Raw genomic sequence first — 25,406 nt, 5'->3', positions numbered from 1 at the left:
CCCTCCCAAACTCCCCCTCACCCCTCCCCTTCAAATCTCCCCACCCTCATTGCTTCTCAATTTCCCCCCGCTCACTCCCCCTCCTCAAAGCGTCCTCCCCGCTTCTTCCCCCTTCAAACTCTCACCTCCATCTCCCCCAACCTTCTGCCTCGCTCTTCCCCCTCCTCAAATAACACCTCATTGTGGCTCACCCAATCACCATCAAACCTTTTGTCCGCCCCATCCTTCCCTTTCTCCGAGCTATTCTGAAATCTCTGACACACCTTCAACAGCTCTCCCTACCTCTTCCACCTCTTCCACATCTTACCCTACCCCTCCTCCCCCCTGTTCTGTATCTGATGCTCCCCCTTCCTCTTCATTAACGGTATGGACCTCAAACATCCGGGGCCTTCGTTCAAACTTAACCGATCTCTCCATACAGGTTGCTTCTGTCAAACCAGACGTGATCTGCTTAACAGAAACTTACCTCCTTTATGATGTCTCTGATTCCATAGTATCTCTCCCGGGCTACTCCCTCCTCCGGTATGATAGACCTGAGCCTCGTCCTGGAGGCGGGGTTGCTATTTTTATCAAAAACTCTCTTCCTCACTCGCCCTGCACTGCACTCTCTCCACCTCACCCCCAGGAATACCTCTGGCTACGGCTTCCCCTTCGCTCCCACCTCTTGTTCATATGTGTGTTGTACCGTCCACCAAACAGTGATGACTCAATCTACATCTCGCTGTCTGATGATATGGACCAACTTCTATCTACTCATCCCAACTCTCTCTTCCTCATATGTGGTGATTTCAACTGTCATCATGCCAGTTGGCTGGGTGTGGGTACCTCTCTCACCAGCCATGGCTCAGCAAAGGACTTCTGCGACTCACTGGGACTGACACAATCTGTCAATTTCCCGACCCGGATCTCAGTCAACGGAACATCTTCTCTTCTGGACTTGGTTATGACTAACTTCCCTGAAAATGTCTGCTGCTCTTCTTCTGCTCCGATCGGAACATCTGATCATGTCCTTGTTAAAGTGGACATCTCTCTGACCATCCTCAGGGAGCCTGCTCAGCGTCGACGAGTCTGGCATTTCACTCAGGCCAACTGGCACGGTCTTCAAGCAGCCATCAATCATCTGGACTGGTCTCCCATCTCTACCACCTCTGACATCAACTCATCCTGGGAATTCTTCCAAAGTAAATTGCTCTCTCTCATGCACAGATTTATCCCATCTCGTCTTCAGTTGTCATACCCTTCCTCCCGTCCATGGTACACGGAATCTTGTGGTGAGGCTGTTGCCCAGAAACAACTTGCCTTCGTCTCCTGGAAAGCAAATCCAACGGAAGGAAATCTCATTTCCTTTCACAAAGCCCGAAACAAGTGTGTGTCCACCCTCAGGAGAGCCAGGAAACAATATCTCTCCGTTCTCAAGACCGAACTCTCTTATCTGTCTCCCTCTTCCAAATCCTGGTGGCGTCTGGTCAAATCCGTTTCTGGTGTTTGTTCCCCCTCCATCCCCTCCCTTACCTCAAACGGCTACACAGCTGACTCCGCACGTGAAAAAGCTGAATGCCTCAACTCTGTGTTTGCCTCTAAATCTTGTGTCCCAAACCCATCCCTCTCTGTACCCACCATACCCAGTCGTACCCTGCTGCTCCTGGACTCCGTGTCCTTTCCTACTGACAAGGTGGAAAAGTTTCTGTCAACCCTCGACTCTGATTCTGCAACTGGACCCGACGGCATCAGCCCACGGGTCCTAAAATCCTGCTCTGCTGCTCTATCTCACCCTCTCTCTGTTCTCTTCACCCTCTCTTTTGCTCAAGGTCAACTGCCATCTGCTTGGAAATCAGCCAACATCACCGCTTTGCACAAAAAAGGTGCAAAAACAGATCCTAGCAACTACAGACCAATCAGCCTTCTCCCAATTATCAGCAAAGTCATGGAATCCATCATTGCTTCTGATATGAAATCTTTCCTCTTCTCCAATGGCTTGATCTCTGATCATCAATTTGGTTTCAGACCAGGTCACTCTACTCTGGACATGCTGCTTCTGCTGTCTCAACAATGGATGGAGGTCCTCAATGCCAAACAGGAAATTAGAGCTGTCTCCCTCGACATATCACGTGCCTTCGACACGGTCTGGCACCCCGCTCTGCTCACCAAACTCTCCTCCTTTGGTATCCATGGAAATCTCCACGCATGGCTGGCGGACTTCCTCTCTAGTCGTCGTCAACGTGTGGCCCTGAATGGGTTTCTCTCATCTCCTCTTCCTGTTCAGGCTGGAGTTCCCCAAGGCAGTGTTCTGGGCCCCGTGCTTTTTCTGGTCTTCATCAATGATCTCTCTGACTCTCTCGAAAATCCTCTCTATCTCTTTGCTGATGACTCCACTCTCTGCCGCTCCATTCCTCTTCCCTCAGATCGGCATTCTGCTGCCTCCTCACTCTCTGAAGACCTGGACAAAATCACAGACTGGTCAAACAAGTGGAACATGTCTTTCAATCCTGACAAATCTCACACTCTTACTATGTCTCTCCGAAAAGATCGACTGGACAACCCTCCCATCTACTTTCTCAACAATCCTCTCCAAGAAGTTCTGTCGCTCAAGATTTTGGGTCTCACAATCTGCCATGATCTTTCTTGGGAAAACCACATTTCCAAGCTGGCCTCCAAAGCCAGTCGCCGACTGGGCATCCTCCGTCGTGCGAAGTCCTTCCTCGGCACACCTGAGCTCCTCACCACATACAAGGCTTTCATCCGCAGCTCAATGGAATACTGTTCTCCCCTATGGGCCGGTGCTCCTGCCTCACACCTAGCTCGGCTTCACGCTGTTGAAACCAAAGCTTTCAGAATTATTGGAATCTCCCGCGATGAAGCTATCTCTGAGGGCCTTTCACTCACTCACCGCAGGCAGGTAGGTGGTCTTTCTGTCTTCTACCGACTCCTCTCCGGCCTTGCACCCCCAGCTCTCTCTGTGCTCTGTCCCCCAAATATTCCTACAGGTCGCACAAGATCTGCCAGCAACCCTCTGATGGTTAAACTGCCGAAATCTCGGCTCTCCGCTCACCTTCACTCTTTCATTCCTCTTTTCTCCCGCCTCTGGAACAAACTCCCTCACTCCCTTCAATCCCACTCCTCCCTCCAGGTCTTTAAAACAGCTGTTCACCACCATCTCTTATCTTCCCCCATCCAAAACCTTGATCTTTTCTACCCCCGCTAATTCACCCCAGATCCACCTTGTTTGAAATTCCAACTTCTTTCCTGGAAGTCCTGGCAGTGTCCATATGTTTTATACCTCTCCCACTGCCCCCTTCCCACGCCCCCCCCCCCCCAAAGCCCTCGCCCTCTCTCAGATCTCTCGATGTCTCCATGTCTCTCGGTCCCTGCTCTCAAATGTTGTGTTTGTGTCCTTCCCCCTCTCTCCCCATCTTGTCTACCGCTCCCTATGTTATATGTTTTATGTGTCGGTTTGTCTTTCTGTGTGATTAATGTTCGCTCTTTCACGAGCCTCGATATTGTATACAAAAAAAAAAAAAAAAAAAAAAAAAAAAAAGCAACTCGGATGAATTCCAGCTTTTTGTCGCGTCCATTCTTCCGATCGACGTGGGAGCCCCAGCTCCTTCATTGGTGACCTACCGACATGGACACGGCAGTCGCCCTTAAACTGCCCTTAAACCTTCTGGGAGGCTCACGTGGCGGTTTGGTTCACACAGGCGGATTCCCTGTTCGCCCTGCGAGGCATCACGGCCGACGACACCCGCTTCCACCATGTGGTAGTAGCGCTCGGTTCGGCCACCGTGGCCCGCGCCCTGAGCCTCCTCGAGAGCCCGCCAGCCGCTGACAAATACGGCGCGATTAAGAAGCTTCTCCTCGACGCTTTCGCCCTCCCATCGGCGGAACGCGCACGGCGCCTGCTCGACCTGCCCGAGCTCGGCGACACGCGCCCTTCCGAGCGAATGGACTACATGCTTTCACTGCTCGGCGAGCACTCTCCGGCATTCCTGTTCCGGGAGCTGTTCCTCCGTCAGCTGCCTAACCCGGTACGCCTCGCCCTGGCAAGCACGACGATCACAGATCCTCGGGCCCTTGCCAGAGAAGCCGACAAGATCTCCGCCGCAGGACAGCGCATCGCAGCGGCGACATGGGACCCACCGCCGTCCGACGCAACACCCATGGCGCCCGAGCACCCGGCACGGTCGACGACCGAACTGCCGACGCAATTGGCGGCCGCTACACCGAGCCGACCACCTCCAGCACGACGACCGGGGCCTCCACCTGACCAAGCGTGGTGTTACTATCATGCCAGGTTCGGACAGAAAGCCCGGACATGCCGACCCCCGTGCACCTTCGGCAGGCCGGGAAACGGCCGGGCCGGCGTTCATTACCAGCCATGAGCGCCGGCCACACGGGCAACTTACTGTTCATCACGGATAAAGCGTCCGGACGGCGCTTCCTGTGCGACACCGGCGCCCAACTGAGCGTCATACCCGCCTCTGACCAGGACAGGCAATCCGCGGTTTGCGGCCCCTCCTTGGTTGCGGCCAACGGATCGACCATCCGCACCTTCGGCCCGCGCAACGTCACCCTCTGCTTCGGCGGCCAACGCTTTGCTTGGACGTTTGTAACCGCAAACGTGCCCATGGCTCTGCTAGGCGCCGACTTCCTCTGCACACACGGACTGCTGGTGGACGTCCAATGGCGTCGTTTAATCAACGCCGAAACCTTCAGCTCCCTGGTATGCACATTGAGCAGCTCCGCGCCGACCGAGCTGGCATGCGCCGTCCCGGCGGCGAACGAGTTTGCTCGCCCGCTCACGGAGTTCCCGGCCCTCACGCGGCCGACGTTTTCGGCCGTCGCAGTACGGCATGGGATCGAGCACCACATACCAACCACGGGCCCGCCGGTCTACGCCAGGGCCCGCCGCCTCGACCCAGCCAAGCTCGCCGTGGCGAAGGCCGAATTCGACGCGTTGGAGCACCTCGGCATCGTTCGGCGCTCCGATAGCGCGTGGGCCTCGCCACTGCACATCGTGCCAAAGCCGGGGGGTGGATGGCGCCCGTGTGGCGACTACCGCCGTCTCAATGACGCTACCACCCCCGACAGGTACCCGATCCCGCATATCCAAGACTTCTCCGCCCGTCTGGCGGGACGGGTCATTTTTTCGAAAATTGATCTCATACGGGGATATAACCAGGTACCTGTCAGGGCGGCCGACGTCCCTAAAACGGCAGTCATCACGCCGTTCGGCTTATTCGAATTCTTGCGGATGCCGTTTGGTCTCAAGAACGCGGCTCAGGCGTTCCAGCGCTTGATGGACGGCGTGCTGCGTGACCTGCCGTTCCTTTTCGTTTACCTGGACGACATCCTCGTCGCCAGCACGTCCCGGGCCGAGCACCTCCTCCACCTCCGAACACTGTTCGGGCGCCTCAGCGAGCACGGCCTCATCGTCAACCCGGCCAAATGCCACTTCGGCACGACGGCCGTTGATTTTTTGGACCACCACATCACCAAGAACGGGGCCGTGCCACTGCCAACCAATGTCGAGGCCATCACTACGTTCCCGCATCCCCGCACCATAAAGGCCCTGCAGGAATTCCTGGGAATGGTGAATTTTTATCACCGCTTCGTGCCCCGCGCTGCTCAACTCATGCGGCCCCTCTACGAAGCCCTCCGGGGCAAGCCGGCCAAGCCCGACATCGCCTGGTCCGCAGCAATGGATGCGGCCTTCCAAAGCTCAAAGCGGGCCCTCGCCGACGCAACACTGCTCGCTCACCCGGTGCTCAACGCTCCCATCGCCCTCACCACGGATGCCTCCGACTACGCGGTGGGCGCCGTACATGAGCAATGGGTGAACGGGGTTTGGCAGCCACTCGCTTTTTTCAGCCGGCAGCTCCGGCCGAACGAGCTCAAATACAGCACGTTTGACCGGGAGCTCCTCGGTCTACACCTGGCCGTCCGCCATTTCCGCCACCTCCTGGAGGGCCGACCTTTCACGGCGTTCGTCGACCACAAGCCGTTGGTTTACGCCATGGCCAAGGTCACGGAGCCATGGTCGGCCCGCCAACAGCGCCACCTCTCCGCCGTGTCGGAGTTTACCACGGACATCCGGCATGTCGCCGGCAAAAACAACGCCGTGGCCGACTGTCTTTCCCGGGCGCGAACGCGGTCCACCTGGGCGTGGACTTTGCGCTTATGGCGGCGGACCAAACCACCGACACCACGGTGCAAGCCCTCCGGGCGGCGGACACGGGCCTCCGCCTGGCCGACATCCCCTTCGCGGACACTGTCCTGCTCTGCGACGTCTCCCAAGGCCAGCCTTGCCCCATCGTGCCCGTCACCTGGCAACGCCGCATCTTCGCCTCCCTCCACGGCCTTTCCCACCCGGGCCGGAAAGCTTCCCAGAAGCTGGTGTCGGCGCGATTCGTCTGGCACGGCCTTCGTCGGGACGTCCGCGATTGGACCAGCACCTGCACGGCCTGCCAACGGGCCAAGGTCCACCGACACACCCAGGCCCCGCTGGCACCTTTCACCGTGCCCAAACGACGTTTCGACCACGTCACCGTGGATCTGGTGGGCCCCCTCCCCCCGTCACGGGGGTTCACACACCTGCTCACCATGGTGGACAGGACCACCAGGTGGCCGGAGGCCGTTCCCCTCGTCTCCACCACCACCGCCGACGTGGCGCAGGCTTTCATCGCCACCTGGGTCGCCCGCTTCGGTGCACCGGCGGACATCTCGTCAGACCGCGGACCACAGTTCACCTCCGAGCTGTGGGGCGCGGTCGCCTGCAACCTGGGGGTCAAGCTCCACCGTACTACGGCCTACCACCCCCAAGCAAACGGGTTGTGCGAGCGATTCCACCGCTCCATGAAGGCCGCGCTCATGGCCGGCCTTCAAGACGGCGGTTGGGCCGACCGGCTGCCGTGGGTCCTTTTGGGCCTCCGCACGGCCCCCAAGGAGGACCTCCAGGCATCCACCGCCGAGCTTGTCTATGGCCAGGCGCTACGCGTCCCGGGCGAATTCGTGCCCGACGCTACCAGTCCCTGGTCCGCAGCTCACCAGTGCTCGGACCTCCAGGAGGCCGCCCAACGGTTTGCCCCCGTGCCAACATCCCACCACGGTGACCCCCAGTCCTACGTCCCCCCAGCACTTTGCACAGCGGAGTATGTTTTTGTGCGTCACGACGCACATCGGGGGCCACTCCGGCCGCCGTACGACGGGCCCTTCTGGGTGCTGCGACGGGACGACAAGTCGTTCGTCATCGACATCGGCGGCAGGTCGGACCGGATTGCGGTGGACCGCCTCAAGCCGGCGCACGTGGACGTCGACCACCCACCACGGGTGGCCCTTCCGCCGCGGCGAGGCCGCCCCCCGTCCACGGTGCCCCCCACTCAACCGCCCACCACCACACCGGACCCCCTCCCACGACCCGCCAGGGGTCGCTTCGGCCGGGTCATCAGGACCCCCCTCAAATTGACCCTGCCGGTGCAAGTCGATTCTGGGGGGACGTGTGTAGCGGCTACCGCTGGGTTTTCACAATCGCCTTGCACCTATCAAGGACGCGGAGCGATCACCATGCCGGGCTCGTCCAGGACGCCCGGGCAGGCTCGCCCTCAACTTGCCAGGCCGCAGCCAGGACGCTGGGCCACGCCCCCTCTCGCCTTTCCTGGGCAAACGCTCCGGGATAATATGTATATATATTGCTGCCCGATAAACGGGCTTTTCAGAGTGCCTGAGTGTTTGGTTTGATTAAAGCAACTCGGATGAATTCCAGCTTTTTGTCGCGTCCATTCTTCCGATCGACGTGGGAGCCCCAGCTCTTTCAGCGGTACACTTGCCAGAAACACTGGAAGAAAGAATGAGACAGAGCAGCCTCTGGAAGGTGTTTCTATAGATGGGAGAAGTGAGGAATAAAAGAGTTGAGGGGTGCAGTCAGCCTGAATTTTGGAAGTTTAACCAGGATGGATTACTGGAAGAATGCATGCCTCCTGGAGTACATAGGGGTGGTGACTTGGATAGCAGAGGGAGCAATATCGGAGAATTGATGGTAAAATTGCAGAGACCACCGACCTGCCTGCAATGTGAAAGCAACAGATCGTATGCTTCTGTCTCATCACAGGAGATTCCAAGAATTTTGAGAGCTTTAGGTTCCACAGAATCCGGGGAGAGACGTGTAATGCTGGGGTGCTACCCCATAGCAGCAAGCAGTACTCCATTGAGTCGCGGACGTACGCGTTGAAGACTGAATTGTTCTGATTTTCCAAGGAAAGACTTGGATCGACAGAGGATACCCAATTGGCAGCTGGCTTTGAAGGCCAACTTTGCTATGTGGTTGGCCCAGGAAAGGCTGTTGATGAGGCCGAGAAGTACAAGAGACGGAACCTCTTCCATTGGATAACCATGCAAATAGATAGGCATGTTCATTTGAAAATCCTTCCATTGTGATAGGGTGAGACTGCGGTGTTTTAGGATTAAAGGACATGATGTTCCTTTTATCAGACCTGTGTATAATAATTTCCAGATCAGCTGAGAGATGCAGCTGCTGTCTGTTTATCAGAGGGATGGGGTATCATATGACACAGTGAAGTCAACTGCCAAAAGAAAGATAAGACATTCCAGAGCATCGTACAGGTCATTTATTTATTGTAGATGAGGAATGCGAGTGGGCCCAAAACACTGCCTTATGAAAGAAACTTCAGCTTCCACTGGGAGAGGGGAGGAGAGGGTTCCATTGATGGCAAGATGTTGACTGCATGCGTAGATGAAGTCTGAAATCCAGGAATGAAGGTGGCAAAGAGCTTGATGCCACAGACAGAGGGCTTGGCTTGCAAGGCAGGATGCTAGACAGTCTGGAATGCCCAATATATGTCCTGGGCGACAGTCCTAACCTCTTGTTTCAGATTGACGGCATAGGGCCATTGCTGAGAGAGGATTTGACATGCTTCTGCATACAGTAGAAGCATGTCTAGAGTTGAGTGACCTGAACGGAATCTAAACTGATGGTAGGAGATCATGCTGTTTGAAAACAGAAAATATGACATCAGAAGCAATGATGGACTCCATGACTTTTCTGGTAATTGGAACGGAAGCTCACTGGCCTATAGTTGGTTTTAGCACCTCTCTTGTGATTGGGAGTCATGTTTGCTGACTTCCATGCAGAAAGAAGGCAGCCAAAGGATGTCAGACTGAAGAAAGCAGATAGAGTTGAAGCAAGAACAGCAGCGCAGGAGTTGAGAACATGGATACTGATGTGAGTGATGTCAGCTTGGCCCTTCACCGAAGCATGGACAAGACTGGACAGAACTTTCTCTACCTTCTCGGATAAGATGGATATAAAGTCTAATAGACATTGGATAAGAGGGGGTAAAATGGGTGCAGAGCAGGATGGGTTGGGGAAATGAGATTTGGAGGCAAAGACATTCTGTCATCTGTTGTCTTAGGCAGAGTCTGCAGTAATGCCACTTGAGAAGAGGGGCAGGTGCGGAGGGGGGACAAATGTCATTTATTCACTATTAGCAAAGGTACCTGGCATTGCTAGGCAATGCAAAGTCACTTCGCTGATGGGAATATTATGAGAGTGCAGGGGGTGGGGGGGCGAGAGGACGGGGTGGGGGTGAGGGGAGGGGAGGAAGGGGGGGGGGGAGAGAAAGGAGGGTTTCAAAAACAGTCAAAGAAGCGAAGAAGTCTTGTCAAAAGAGAGGGGAAGGGGAAAAGGAGAGGAAAGGAGAGTGGAGGGGGGGGGGGGGAGGGAGTTGGTGGGTGAACAGGAGGGGGGGAAAAGCAGGAGGACAGGGATTTTGAGTTGTATTATACAATTTGATTGTATTAGGACAGGGATTGATTTTGATTTTGATTTGCTACAGAATATGTAGCATGATATTTCAAAAGGTTGTGGACAACTTATGACAAAACCTGGTGGATGAGTTGATTAGGTGACAAGAACAAGCCGAGTAGATTTTGGTTCAGTTCCGAATCCAGATCCGACCTATCCGTGGATACAACACATCGACCGTTCAGCCTGGTGGAGGTTTGCGCCCTACCGAGTGCCGTTCTAGTTGTGTCTGGATTGTTATAGCACAGCATATGGTGTACAACAATTCAGACCATTTATTTTCCACAGCAGCATTTGAAATCGCTCGAAGCTCCTGATTTGGAAACGATAGTATCTACAAAAGCGATGTGTACAGCGATTCTTAGGTATGAAGATCGGACATTCGATGATGTATGAGGAAAGTGAAAAAAATAATTTTGAGCTCTTAATCGTGCATACATCTTTGCGGCTTGATCCAAGGTAAGACGTTTTTGAGCAAGCCGAAAAAGCAGAAAACCCCTGTGAAGGATAGCGGACTGACCAAGGATAAAGCCTGTTTTGTTTTAATTTAATGAGGCCGTTAATTATCTTCAGAAAGGGTGTTTTAACACACCCAGTTTTCATTCATGCACTCCATTAGAGTGTGATAAGTATGCATGCAAAGTTTGGGGCAACTAGGTTTCATGGTGTTGGAGTTATGGAGGAGACACACACACACACACACACACACACACACACACACGAACTGACTGACTAACGGACACACATTGCCTTTTATTAACATCGATTGATCTAATAGCGGTGACTTTGGTCTGAGAGTTCTCTTACCATGGGTCCCATTGGTTCTCAATGATGCTACACACAGTCCAAGCAATTACAATTAATGTCAATAGTGTAATTCTTGATCGAGATCCAGTAGTATAAATGATATTCCTACCTCATGACAGTTGGGAATACTTCTCCTGTGAACAAGTACAAGATGGTGAATGCGGCAGAAAGAAAGCCTTTACCGATAACCGCAAGAGATGCTCGAAGTTTCACCATGTCTGCAAAGATACATTCAAGTATCAAAAATGATCATTTATACACAACACTTCCCAAGATGAATATCTAAATTAGCAGTTTAAGGAGTGTAAATACCACCTTTAGAGGCCATTTTCCCCCGCAAAGCGGGGGTTGGCCTTTTTCGGGAGCCGTGGTTGTTGTTGTTTTTCGGTTCCCTTTTTGAAGCAATGTTTTATGGCTGGATGCCCTTCCTGACGCCAACCCTTTTTGCCGCCTTTAACGACAACCAGGGAATTACCAGTGAACTGGTACTCAATTAGCCAACCTCGGAAGGAATGACAGGCTGAGTCAACCCCCCTGGCGTTAATTCGGCGATCGACCGAGATTCGAACCCAGGATCCTAGGATCCTAAGCCGGCACCCTAACCGCTAGCCCAACACCAGGGTTCTAAGGATTTTAAGTTTTTAACTTTAACAGGGATTTAACAGGGATTTTAAGGAGTGTAAATGAGGCCAAATATTTCAAGAAAATGTCAAACGTCATTAGGTTGAGCAGGAAATACATTTGACTTTATAAATTTGGAATTTACATCGGGGTGTCAGTGATTGCTGTCCTGCCATTCACAAGACATGGTGGGATATTTGATGTCCACCACCTAAGGCTAGCAGACTTGTCCTCCGGGTAAACATCCTTTTGATGAACGGCGCACACATTGACGTATCTCCCTCCATGTGAAACACCATTGTGACAGTGTATAGCTGGGTAAGAGATTTGAACCCAGGCAGAATTTGACAGCTCAAAGTCGAGTGCGCATATATCTACGTCACATCCTTCCAGTCGTTCCAGTCCAAATGTTTTCAAGACTTGGACACTTACAAAGGATGTTACCAGGTTAAGTTGCGGATATACTGTGTATAAAATGATGTTCTAAGAACCTGATCAAACAGTTTGAGGATATACTTTGTCAGAAACATTTGTTGTTAAATATAAAAGTAAAAAAGCTGAGAAGATGTGGGGCAGGAGAGCCAGCCCAGAGTGGACAACAGTACTCCATCAAGCTGCAGATGAAAGCCTTGTATTTGGATATGAACTCTGGTGTGCCAAGGAAGAACTTTACACGATGGAGGATACCCAGTCGGCATCTGCCTTTGAAGGCCAACTTTGAAATGTGCCTTGCCCAAGAGAGATCATGGCTGAGAGTGAGACCCAAGAGTTTGAGTGATTGAACCACTTTGAGAGGGTTGTTGAGAAAGTAGATGGGACGGTTCGCGGAATGGTCCTTTCAAAGAGAGAGAGAGAGAGAAAGAGAGAGGGGGGGATTTCTAAGGATTGAAAGACATGTTCCATGTTTTTGAGCAGTTAGTGATTTTGTTAAGGTCCGAGGAGAAGGAAGAGGCTGCTGCCTGCCTATCTGAAGGATAAGGGATGTCACGACATAGAGTGGAGTCATCAGCAAAGAGATAAAGAGGATTTTTGTACGATACATATATATATATATTGTTACGGTACGCGGTTAAGGATGGTATGTTTGCCGAGCGGAGGCTCCGCGACCGAACAGGTTTTCCCCGACTAAACCCGATTCACCCAGACGTTGGCCGTATCGCGCCACAGATATTCAATGGGGAAAAGACTAAGACGACGAATGCAAAGAGGAAGAAGAAGACGTACAGAAGAGTAACGGGGTTTATTATTATTTACACACACATAAGCAAAAAGAGCAGTCACGGGTATTTACAGCGGACATGAAAAAAAGCAGGTAACACAGTGCAAATTACTAGCTTATACTGACTTAGTTTACTACCCAGGACAGCACGAACAGAACAAACTCACATACGCAAATGGATGGAAGGGTAGGAATCGTTTGGAGGGATGAGCAGGTGGGATCACAGGGCACAGCGAGCAGGTCCACTCCGGGTGGGAAGCGAGGAGCCGGCAGCTCCTTGTATTCGGCTTTACAGCGCACGCCGGCAGGGTCACTTGGCTGGTTGAAACGGGGCTGGTTGAAGCGGCTCTTTGTCAAAGGCTTTTCGTATCTCTCATGCAACTCCGGTGCAACTCTGAACTCTCTCCCGGTGGACTGCCAACCCTCTTACGCACTTGGACTCATCTGCCGTATCCCTGGTGTCGCTTGTCCCAGCGATCGTCGCACCCTTCTTTCCCAACCTTCAGCGCGGGTCTAACACGCCCTCCTCGGTTTCGGTACCGCCCTCCCCCCCGTGCTCTGTTTCGTGACCTTGTATGGTAATCCCACGGGCTTGTCTCCTTATTTGGGCATGGCGCCGACGGCACGCCCCTCGTGGCGAGCCACGGGCTTGTTTCCTTATTTGGGCATGGGGCTGAACAGCCCCGCCCTTCGTGGCGCGCCCTGGGCTTGCCTCTCCCTGGCGACCCTGCCCCTCCTGTTCAAACAGAGCACGGAGCACATATTCACTATTGCAGCGAAATGAGAGGGCGTGCACCCCACGCTTGTGAACTGCTTTACCCACAGATGGAGAGTTTGGCTGGGAAATGGAATTATTGAAGGGGAGCTATTCTTAATTGATTCGGTGCAATGGAGTATTATTCTAATGGAAGACAAGCCTTACTCTAAAACACATAATAAGATATAAGCTACTGAACAAGGGTTTTATCGGGTCCTTCAATGTGGTGTTTCATGGAATTAACTACCGAGACGCCCTTTTTACCTTTACACAACTCCGGAGGCAGGAGGGGCCATATCCAACCAATGTTACACAACAATTTACCACCACAATACACACAATCAAAAAAATGCAATCCTCATATCCGCAACAATATATATATATATATATCTTTTTTTGTGCCGAGGATCCTATAATTTTCAAGGAAAATTTATATTGGTGCCAAAGCCAGTGACCAATTGCAAATTAATAGTGAGATATGTATCTACAATAATATAAGAGTCAGAATCTCAGTTAGTGTATCTTCTAAATTTCAAAACCATGAAACCGAGCATCCCAAACCTTTGCATGCATAACAAGCATTCTGAGTATTGCACTGCAATACATGTCCCCTACCCGCAGTCTGTCGTCCGGAAAACTTTTGGGGAAATTACCAAAGTTCAAAGTGCCATAACTTTGTCAAAAAAGATCGAAACGTCATGAAGTTCGAACTCGATCTGTAACTCATCATGACGAAACCATGTACCAAGTTTGAAATCATTAGCATTAAGAGTTTAGGAAAAAAGTCCGGAAAGCTGTTCTTTGCGTGATGGACTGACGGACCGACAGACGGAGGGACGGAGTGCAAACCTGTAGTCCCCTCAGGTGTACACCGGTAGGGGACTAATAAGGGAACTCCAAAGGAGTGCAAGGAACTGGGTATTTGGGTAAATTTAAACATCCCTTTTTAAAAGAATTAATGGGGTCGGTGCTCATCATCAAAAAAAAAGAAAAAAGAAGCCTTATCATGACGGCGGCGTGCGGTCTTGGTCAACCTGTTGTCACCTTGCAGCAATCTCAAGCCACCATTCTTTTCGGCTTGCTGAAAAATGCCTTGACTTGGAAAAGGCCGCAGCTGTCTCTGTAAGATCAAGCATTCAAAATTATGTTTTTCACCTGCCCTTTCTCATATCATCGAATGCCTGATCTTCATACCTACAAATCGCTGTATACATCACATTTTCAGGTGCTTTAGTTTTCAAATTATGAGCTTGGAGCGATTTATGCATTATGTGATGAGATTTTCCACGATGGACTCTCATGGACTAATTAAAGATAATAATCGCAATCTGTCTTCAGATTTGAGGATTGGAGCTCGTGGACTAAATAAGTGGCGAAATCTTGAGTGAAATCTGAAAATATAAAGAAATTAGCAATTGTTATAACTAAGCATGTTTACTGTAAGCAAGGCTCCGTCCTTCTCCATATTTATACAAGAAAATGTGAAATTCCCGAAGCATTAAACGTAAATGATACTGTTCGGACAATTATATTGAGTGAAGAAAATATTAAGGAATGTGTCCAAAGTGTAGCTTCATTGAGTTGAACAAAAATAATTAAGAAGCGGGCCAACTTCAGCTGCGGGATCTCTGCAGAAACCTTCGTAGACATGGCGACGTGGGGCGGGCAGTGCGCGTGGCCTGGGTTCTCCGTAGGGAAATCCCCGGAGTGAGGAAGGTAAAATACATTAAATTAAAGATCACAGTGAAAGAACGATTCACATAATTAGAACGAGGGAGGATTGTAATGAGTAAAGCAATGGGAAAAGTGAAATAGGAGTTTAAGAGAGAATCGGAAAATGTTTTCAGTGGCTGCAAAGCAATCCTTGCTGAAAAAAAGAAGAAAGCCATGCAGAAGACTCTCCTTACCTTCCTCCAGAAGGTTCAAAGGCCTCGGGCTGATGAATCTATAGCATAAACATCCTCAACTTATTTTACATCATCAGCAACAGCTCCGTCACCATGAAGTGCAAAGAAGAAGCTGGCATGTTTTCTTGTGGAGTTGTCAGGCAAGGAGGAAGGGGCAGACAACCCTGAGCCCCTGTCTAATTCATTATATCAACACCATGCATCCTCACATAAAGACAGACGGCCTAAAGGTGCGCACACTCGCTCCAAGCTGTCGAGCCTGGGTTTGGGGTGACAGTTTATAGCTGGGTTGAGACAGGCAGGGCGACGAATCAATGTGTGTACTGTCCCTCAGATTGACGTTAAACGGGGTGTCACATCTGGCGGTATTAATTGGTGTACATTGAAGATCCCTTCATGGTGTCCTTCAGGAAGAGTAGGGGAGCTATCCCCGGCATCCTGGCCAAATACAAAATTCATGCTCTAACCCACAGGGGCACTGCATCAGCAGCACTGCCACACCCTCAGTCAATGATGCCACTCGCAGCCTTGTGCTGCATACGAAAGAAGAAGAATTCGGGAAAAAGATGACCAGACGCCTCTGTATAGTATTTTACAGTAATGATATATTAATTAATTTACTCCAAAAAATTTCCACTCAATTTTTTTTCCAACCAACCCTAATAAAACTTTGAAGGTACGAGTGACACCCATGTGCAATGTTTTTATGATAATTGTGACATCATAGGTCATGTGGTATGGCAGCCATCTTGGATTAAACGTAAATAATTTAAAAAATATTTCTTGGAAACCACTGATTCGAAAAATTTGAAACTTACCACATTGTGAAGTACTCCGAATGGGGAACAAAAGCATGATAATGATGACATCATTGGTGAAGTGGTATACCAGCCATAGATGTTTTAATTGAATGCCTTATCCTAAAAATCTGAAATTGCATGCACATGATTTATGATCCATTTGGATTGAAATACTACATGTATGGCATCAAAGGTCACATGGTTTGGCGTCCATATTTGGATTTAACCTGAAACTTAAAAAAAGCATTTTCTTCCAAACCACCGAAGAGATCAACTCAAAACGTTAAGTATGTCATCGACTAGGCATGGCAATTATAAATTGATCACAAAAACGTCATCAGTCAAATGGTGTGGCAGCCATATTGGATTGAAGGAAAATATTAAATAATTTAGCCCTCCACCTTTTAAAATCTGCACCCCGCTCTGCTCACCAAATTCTCCTCCTATGTTTGTATCCATGGAAACCTCCACTCATGGCGTGCGGACTTCCTCTCTAGTCGTAATCAACGTGTGGCCCTGAATGGGTTTCTCTCATCTCCTCTTCCTGTTCAGGCTGGAGTTCCCCAAGGTAGTATTCTGGGCCCTGTGCTTTTTCTGGTCTTTATCAATGATCTCTCTGACTCTCTTGAAAATCCTCTCTATCTCTTTGCTGATGACTCCTCTCTGCCGCTCCATTCCTCTTCCCTCAGATCGGCAGTCTGCAGCCTCCTCACTCTCTGCAGACCTGGACAAAATCACAAACTGGGCAAACAAGTGGAACATGTCTTTCAATCCTGACAAATCTCACACTCTTACGATGTCTCTCCGAAAAGACCGACTGGACAACCCTCCCATCTACTTTCTCAACAATCCTCTCCAAGAAGTTCTGTCACTCAAGCTTTTGGGTCTCACTATCTGCCATGATCTTTCTTGGGAAAACCACATTTCCAAGCTGGCCTCCAAAGCCAGTCGCCGACTGGGCATCCTCCGTCGTGCGAAGTCCTTCCTCGGCACACCTGAGCTCCTCACCACATACAAGGCTTTCATCCGCAGCTCAATGGAGTACTGTTCTCCCCTATGGGCTGGTGCTCCTGCCTCACACCTAGCTCGTCTTCACGCTGTTGAAACCAAAGCTTTCAGAATCATTGGAATCTCCCGCGATGAAGCTAACTCTGAGGGCCTTTCACTCACTCGCCGCAGGCAGGTTGGTGGTCTTTCTGTCTTCTACCGACTCCTCTCCAGCCTAGCTCCCCCAGCTCTCTCTGGGCTCTGTCCCCCAAATATTCCGACAGGTCGCACAAGATCTGCCTGCAACCCTCTTATGATTAAACTGCCAAAATCAAGACTCTCTACTCACCTTCACTCCTTCATTCCCCTTTTCTCCCGCCTCTGGAACAAACTCCCTCACTCTCTTCAATCCCACTCCTCCCTCCAGGTCTTCAAAACAAATGTTCACCACCATCTCTTATCTTCCCCCATCCAAAACCTTGATCTTTTCTACCCCCGTTAAAACACCCCAAATCCACCTCTTTGAATCCCCAACTTCATTCCTGAAATTCCTGGTAGTGTTCATTTGCTTTAGCCCGTGTACCCCTCCCCCCTCCTCCCCAACCATCTCCCTTCCACAGATCTACCGACGTATTGGTGACGCAGTCGAATTGCTTTAGTTTATTTATATTGTTGCGGATATGAGATTGGCCTCCATCCATATCCGCTTGTAAATATTCCCCTATTTCCCCAATACTTCCCAACTATCCCCAATCCCCCATTCCCTAGTCCCATTTTCTGTAAACAGCACTCTGTAGACCCGACCTTCCCCTATTTCCCCCATTAAATGTCGCATCCAGGTCCACCGCATCTCACGTAGACAACTTTCGGACATCTTGCTAGTTATTCTTAGTCTATGTCAGTTAAGGACTCGTTTCCATTAATTCTGACTCTTCGTTGCACCAGAATGTGATTGTATGGCACGTAGGAAGTTTAGGACCTCCCAATACCTCCCCGCAGCTCTTCCTCATGGAACAACAACACCAACAACAACAACAGCGGCGGCGGCGCGGCGGCGGCGCGGGGAGTGCGCGTCCTCACTCTGGCTTGGTTAGCCGCCATTGTACATGTGCTCCGACGGGGTTACCACGCAGGGGCTCGCTGTCAGCTCCTCGTCAAGGGCGGAGCCCGGTAACCCCCCGCACCCAATAGGAGCGGCGGACCGATCCCATCTGGGGCGGGGCCAACGAGCCGAGGGCGTGTCACTCCCCGCTGAGCATGCGCAGGAAGAGGGAGGTGACGTCAGATGCGCCCTCAGCTTGGAGAGAGAAGACGCCACCTCCGAGCGCGACAATACCTCCCCGCATCTCTGGACCGGACCGTGTTGATTCTGCCCCTGAGCCAAGGTGCACCTTGTGCTATCGACTGCCTGTCCTTCCTTGCCATCAATCCCCATGTAAGTCAGTCTTGTCCCGTTTGTCTGTGGTCTGTCGGGGATAGATAAGACTGTGTTTAAGTGCCCATCTTTTCTGTGCTTTACCTCTTACCGTGTAATCTACCCGTTTCTGCATCACCAATTATATCCTCCTCCGGAGGTCTTGAGAACTGTACCCCTTGTGTCGTTGCATTAATCCCAGCCGTTGTGTCCTTTCCTTCATTGATTTAGCATAGCGCGACTTGGTCAACGTTCGGGTGGAATCGGGTAAACTGTGCGAACACGGCGGCCATTCCGCTCGGCCCATCATAACATCTTAATAAGTTGTGTCCGTAACAACTGGTGTCGGGAAGTGGGATTGAACCCGAAGCGCGCTTCACGCGCTCGAAATTATTAACGGCGAAATTTGATTTTGTTTTACAAAAATAAAAACCCGAATTTTGAAAGTCGCGCTATGGCAGATCAAGACGGCTGGGTTCCGGTAGAGGAGAGTGAGGCAGGGTCGATCCAGGACCAAATTGAGGGACATGAGGAGAGCGAAGCAGTGAGGGTGGCAGGTTCGCAAAATGGCGCCTCGCACATGGCCACGGCGACCGCGCCCCCGACCGTAGTAGCGCCGCTGGTAGATTTGAACCTTTTTTAAATACAAATGAAGGCCCTTATGGCCCAGAATAGCGAGAAATTGAGGGAGGACATGGGGTCCAATAGCGAGAAATTGAGGGAGGACATGGGGTCCAATAGCGAGAAATTGAGGGAGGACATGGGGGCCAATAGCCAACAGTTAGAACAAAGGATGGGGGCCCAGATCGGAGGGTTCGGGAGTAGAATAGAGGGATTAGACAATAGATTAGGGGAAATACAGGAGGGGTTAATGGGGGTAGAAAACAGAATGGCCGCTCAAGAGAATCAAATGGAAGGGATGCAAAAGGGGTTAGAGGGGTTAGAAAACAGTATGGAAGGCAAATTGAGGGACATGAGGGACCAAGCGGAAAGGGAAGTTAAAAAAATGGGGCAGCAGATAGAGGGGGTCAGAATGGGGGTAGAAACTAAATTGGATGCTCACAGGGAGGAAATGGAGCAGATGAGGGTGGCATCTGGGCAGGAGATGCAGGTGATGGGAGAAGAGATCAGAAGAGGTGTGAGTGAGGAGGTCGGAGGAGTGCGCGAGGAGGTGAGGCACTGTAAGGAGCGCATGGAGAAGGAGGTGAGAAAGGGGACTGTAAAATTGCAAGGTGGTATAGAGGAGTTGACGCTGGGAGTAGAACAACTGACAGTGGGACAAAAGGAGTTGGGGGACCAGGTAAAGAAGAACACAGCGGTAATAGAGGGTTTAAAATCGACACAGAAGGAGATGAAAAAGGACGTAGGGGTAATTAAAAAAGAGTGTCAGACGGTACATGAGGACCTGACGAGGAAAATGAACAAGGTGGTAGAGGTGATGGAGGTTAAAGAGCGGGAGGTGCGGGAGCACATAGAAAAAAATAAGGTGGAGTTAGAGGAAGAACTTAAGGGGGCGCACGAGGAGATGAAGGAGGTGAAGCAGAAATTAGAAGAAGTGGAAGAAGGGGTGAGCGAAATTAAGAAGCGACGGGGAGAGGATAAGAAAGAGATAAAGGAGGAAGTAAAAGAATTGGTCCAAAGTCTGTGTTCGGGTCGTGATGATGTGCTCATTAACCGGATGAGGGATTCGCAGGTGATGGAGGAGAAGCGAAGAGAAAGAGGACCCGGTGTAAGTGGTGACCAATATGGTCGTGCGTATGATGCGCCAGGTGATTTAATAAGCTTGGGGGTCGAGATGGACCCGGATGTTCGTGAGAGGCCAAGAGTGAGGTGTATGGCTGGTCCGGAGGGTATGGAACGAGGGTGCGAGCGAGAGGGTCCGGTGATGGGAGAGGTGCGAGGTGTGGGTGAGCAAGGTTGTGGTGGTATGGAATGGGTAGCGGGTTGCGGAAGTGTGACCCATGCATCGACACCAACAGGGGTAGTTTTTAGAGGGACAGGGGAGGCACGAGAGCCCCTTGGGGGTAATGTACTGTGGGGGTCCGGCCGGTTCGGCCCCGCGCTGACCCCGCAAGGGGCGACGCACGGGGTCCGGCAGGCGGGCAACGACTCGCATACGAGGTGGTCCCACAAGGTCCCACTCGCACCGTATGACGGTGGGTAAGGGTGGCATCCCTGCCACCCTTCCCATGTGGGGCAAATGCGCTATAGCTTATGGGGTGTATGGCAGTGAAAACTAGCCCGGGTGGGTTAGGTTATATTGATAGGGATCTAGCGAAGATGACATTAGGTAACGTTAAGGTTTAGTTAGTGACTGATACCTGTAGTGGGGACGCAGGTAGATTAGAGTGGATGATAATGACGAGGGAGCGCAATAGTTTAAAGGGACGACTGGGAAGCGCAAGTTTCAGAGGGGAGTAGTTAGATGAGATGATGCTGTGTGAGAACTGGACAGGTGTGTGGAGCAGTGTATGAGTAGTGAGTGTTGTGGATCAGCGCGAATGCGCTTAGGGGAGAGAAGGGTGCAGGCGGCACCAAGTATGAGTGCACAGGTGTGCAAGTGCAGGTGTGTGGAATATATGGAGCAGAGAATGAGTGGTGTGGAGAGAGTTGGAGTAAGTGGTACGGAGTGGTGTGCATGGTGCGAAGGTGTGAATGGGGGAAGAGTGGACCCCCATCACGGATACCCGGGGCGGGTAGTGTAAGTGTTAGGTAGAGGGTATAGGTAAATTGTGGTTGGATATTGGCATTTGTGGTGCGGTTGCAGAATGGTATTGTGGATGGGTGCATTAGTGTTGTGGAAATGGCTGGGCGTGTAGCCTGTTAGTGTGTGTAGTTGGTTTGGGCACTCCACCACTGTGAGGATGTCGGCCAGGTGAGGCCGCAGGTGGGCTCTGGGAGCCGTTAGTGTCAGTGGGTGCCTGAGGATCCCGGGTGTGGATCGGGCAGCCCGTGCCAGAGAGGGCACTGAGGGGGTGAGAGTGCGAGAGGGCCTTCCCCAGTTAGTTAGGTTAGGGTGAGGAGCAGGTAAGCTCGGGTGGCAACTACAGTGGTGGAGGTGTGCAGGTGGGTAGACCTGCTGGGAGAGCTACACGTCACAGCCCGGAAATTGTGCGAGGGCACCGGGAGATGAATCGGGGGAGTGAGACCCCAAATTGAGAAGCACCACAGTTTGGTCAATGGGAATTGGTTTTTAGAACCCGTAGTGTAAGTTGGCCAATGGAGTGGCAGGGAAAGACCCCGGGTAATGTAAAGTTGTTAAAGTCATTTAGGAAATAGTTAGGATTGATGAACCTGTCGCACCATACGCAGCCACTTACCTGAGGTGATGATGATGACTCCACACCTGTGTTTTCTTTGTTTTGTGTTGCAGCAAATGAGAATTGCTGTGTGGATTTGTGAGACGCATCACGACGTGGATGAGACATTGGGGTGATTCCATCTCTCCCTCCTTAGGAGGGACTGATGATGAATTGGTGATGGCAAATTTTGATGTTGAGTTGGAGATGGCAAATTTTGATGAGAGTTGGAAATGGCAAATTTGATTGGTTAGGAGGGAGAGAAGACGAATTTGGTTTATGGGAGGAACGGGGAAGACAGTAGGGACGTTTGTTGATGTGTAAAGTAGATGTTTATGGGTAGTGTGGTGTTTTGTGGATACAGTAAGGGGTAAGGGAGGGGCAATGTAGGTTACCTGGTGGGGGGGGGGGGGGGTACGGTGGGAACGTACCTGTCTCACCTGGTTCCCATGTGCCCCCAGTGTGCATTACCTTGTATTGCGTGCACTTTTGCGCCCTTACCACCTTACTCACTTGTCTTATTTTTGTCTCCCACCTCCGAGGATCTGGCTTTGGGGCAGAGAGAGAGGAGAGAGAGGTGCTGACTCTGCAGTTGTGGGCCTGTACTTTCGCTGCTTGCTGCCTGGATCGATACACCATATGGACCGCAATTTTTGTGGCCGCCCACCATGGACCGCAGTTCTTTTGCGGGCAAGCACCACCCGTTGATGGACCTCTGGGTCAACGTGGCACCTATGCCATACAGGTGAACCACTTATAGTTGGCCCCCTGACGGCCACAATTTAGAAATGGACGCGGTTGGCGCCTTTATTTATGTCTAAGGAAGCCAGAAGGCCAAGTACTTCAAGAAGGCAAGAGCAGCGGCAGAACATCGGCCGGCTGCGACACCACCGGTGACTATGAACACTTTATTGGTGCACCGGATGGTGCTGACTGTGTGTATGGGGTGGTGCTTTTGGTGCTTGGATGGGGTGCTCTGCACATTATTAAAGGCCGTAGGGCCACAGGGCACTCGTGGGTTGGTGTATCGATGCTGGCATGCGTGCTCTCTCTCTATGCATAACATCTGCATATTGTGTTCCTCAAAGAACAGGTCCTGGATCGTAGTGTAAATATCAGTCTTGTGTAAATAATGCTCCCTACCGGCTGTATGTTTAGTTTGAGGATTCTTTCCGCGATTCGGTTATCCTGTGGGTGTGTTTCTGTTAGGAGAAGGGTGCAACGTCGCAGGGGGACATATTTACTCATTTGTGAACATCTGTAAAACTGTCGCACTCAGGGTTGAGTTAATAGTAGAGGGAACTACATCTGAGTGCCACACTAAAGTAAGTAAAAATTTATCGGGTCGGGACGCCCCGAGGTAGAGAAGGGTGCAATGTTGCGGATATGAGATTGGCCTCCATCCATATCCGCTTGTAAATATTCCCCTATTTCCCCAATACTTCCCAACTATCCCCAATCCCCCATTCCCTAGTCCCATTTTCTGTAAACAGCACTCTGTAGACCCGACCTTCCCCTATTTCCCCCATTAAATGTCGCATCCAGGTCCACCGCATCTCACGTAGACAACTTTCGGACATCTTGCTAGTTATTCTTAGTCTATGTCAGTTAAGGACTCGTTTCCATTAATTCTGACTCTTCGTTGCACCAGAATGTGATTGTATGGCACGTAGGAAGTTTAGGACCTCCCAATACCTCCCCGCAGCTCTTCCTCATGGAACAACAACACCAACAACAACAACAGCGGCGGCGGCGCGGCGGCGGCGCGGGGAGTGCGCGTCCTCACTCCGGCTTGGTTAGCCGCCATTGAACATGTGCTCCGACGGGGTTACCACGCAGGGGCTCGCTGTCAGCTCCTCGTCAAGGGCGGAGCCCGGTAACCCCCCGCACCCAATAGGAGCGGTGGACCGATCCCATCTGGGGCGGGGCCAACGAGCCGAGGGCGTGTCACTCCCCGCTGAGCATGCGCAGGAAGAGGGAGGTGACGTCAGATGCACCCTCAGCTTGGAGAGAGAAGACGCCACCTCCGAGCGCGACAATACCTCCCCGCATCTCTGGACCGGACCGTGTTGATTCTGCCCCTGAGCCAAGGTGCACCTTGTGCTATCGACTGCCTGTCCTTCCTTGCCATCAATCCCCGTGTAAGTCAGTCTTGTCCCGTTTGTCTGTGGTCTGTCGGGGATAGATAAGACTGTGTTTAAGTGCCCATCTTTTCTGTGCTTTACCTCTTACCGTGTAATCTACCCGTTTCTGCATCACCAATTATATCCTCCTCCGGAGGTCTTGAGAACTGTACCCCTTGTGTCGTTGCATTAATCCCAGCCGTTGTGTCCTTTCCTTCATTGATTTAGCATAGCGTGACTTGGTCAACGTTCGGGTGGAATCGGGTAAACTGTGCGAACACGGCGGCCATTCCGCTCGGCCCATCATAACATCTTAATAAGTCGTGTCCGTAACAATATATACTGTGCACCTTACAATTAACTTTTTATCGCGTCTTTTCGACATTTGAGAGTATTTTGTTCGTTAAATCGTTTTGAACCCACAAACGAAGATCAGAAGTACCTTCTGGTGTGAAGATAAGTGTGACAGAAATAGAACCAGCAAGAAGGAGTGCACCACTTTGCCCGACCCGTCGGCCAATGTATTTGGCAGTGGCATACACTGCCAGGATGGATATGTAGTCCACGGGTCCAAACAATGCCATCAGAAGGTAAATGTTGACTTTGAATCCCTGGAGGTTCAGAGCCAGGCCGTAGTAGGAGAAGGCTGTGGCGAACCTGTGAATGTGGAATAAATCGATGATGGACACACACTAAAGATTAAAAAGGGATTTTAAAGGGTGGAGGGATTTTAAAAGGTCGAAGGATTTTAAAGGTGGAGGGATTTTAAAAGGTGGAGGGATTTTAAAATGTGGAGGGATTTTAAAGGGTGGAGGGATTTTAAAAGGTGGAGGGATTTTAAAAGGTGGAGGGATTTTAAAGGGTGGAGGGATTAAAAAGGTGGAGGGATTTTAAAGGTGGAGGGATTTTAAAAGGTGGAGGGATTTTAAAAGGTGGAGGGATTTTAAAGGGTGGAGGGATTTTAAAGGGTGGAGGGATTTTAAAGGGTGGAGGGATTTTAAAGGGTGGAGGGATTTTAAAGGGTGGAGGGATTTTAAAGGGTGGAGGGATTTTAAAACGTGGAAGGATTTTAAAGGTGGAGGGATTTTAAAGGGTGGAGGGATTTTAAAGGGTGGAGGGATTTTAAAGGGTGGAGGGATTTTAAAGGGTGGAGGGATTTTAAAGGGTGGAGGGATTTTAAAACGTGGAAGGATTTTAAAGGTGGAGGGATTTTAAAAGGTGGAGGGATTTTAAAGGGTGGAGGGATTTTAAAGGGTGGAGGGATTTTAAAGGGTGGAGGGATTTTAAAGGGTGGAGGGATTTTAAAGGGTGGATGGATTTTAAAGGGTGGAGGGATTTTAAAAGGTGGAGGGATTTTCAAGGGTGGAGGGATTTTAAAGGGTGGAGGGATTTTAAAGGTGGATGGATTTTAAAGGGTGGAGGGATTTTAAAGGGTGGAGGGATTTTAAAGGGTGGATGGATTTTAAAGGGTGGAGGGATTTTAAAGGGTGGAGGGATTTTAAAGGGTGGAGGGATTTTAAAGGGTGGAGGGATTTTAAAGGGTGGAGGGATTTTAAAGGGTGGAGGGTGATATTACTGATATGAATTTTGTTCATATGGTGAAACTTTATCACTGATTAGGATCGATACGTTTAAAATGTGGCAATTTAGATTTTTAG

At 50.9% G+C, this 25,406-nt stretch overlaps 1 protein-coding gene across 3 annotated transcripts in view; it reads right to left on the bottom strand.

The window, feature by feature from the left end:
- The window catches only part of LOC137426470 (solute carrier family 22 member 6), a 102,473-nt gene that overhangs the window by 15,883 nt on the left and 61,184 nt on the right, over window positions 1–25,406 (bottom strand). For all 3 annotated transcript variants that reach the window (XM_068115030.2, XM_068115028.2, XM_068115029.2), the window contains 2 exons: window positions 24,191–24,405; window positions 10,731–10,839 (listed from right to left, as the gene is read on the bottom strand). In XM_068115030.2, coding sequence (XP_067971131.2) covers window positions 10,731–10,839; window positions 24,191–24,405 — 324 coding nt within the window. The remainder of the gene's footprint in view (window positions 1–10,730; window positions 10,840–24,190; window positions 24,406–25,406) is intronic.

The sequence above is a fragment of the Myxine glutinosa genome, chromosome 5, assembly GCF_964187855.1.
Source record: "Myxine glutinosa chromosome 5, kmMyxGlut1.1, whole genome shotgun sequence".
NCBI classification, from domain to species: domain Eukaryota; kingdom Metazoa; phylum Chordata; class Myxini; order Myxiniformes; family Myxinidae; genus Myxine; species Myxine glutinosa.
The sequence above is the reverse complement of the archived record's forward strand: the minus strand, read 5'-3'. Positions and strand labels throughout refer to the sequence as shown.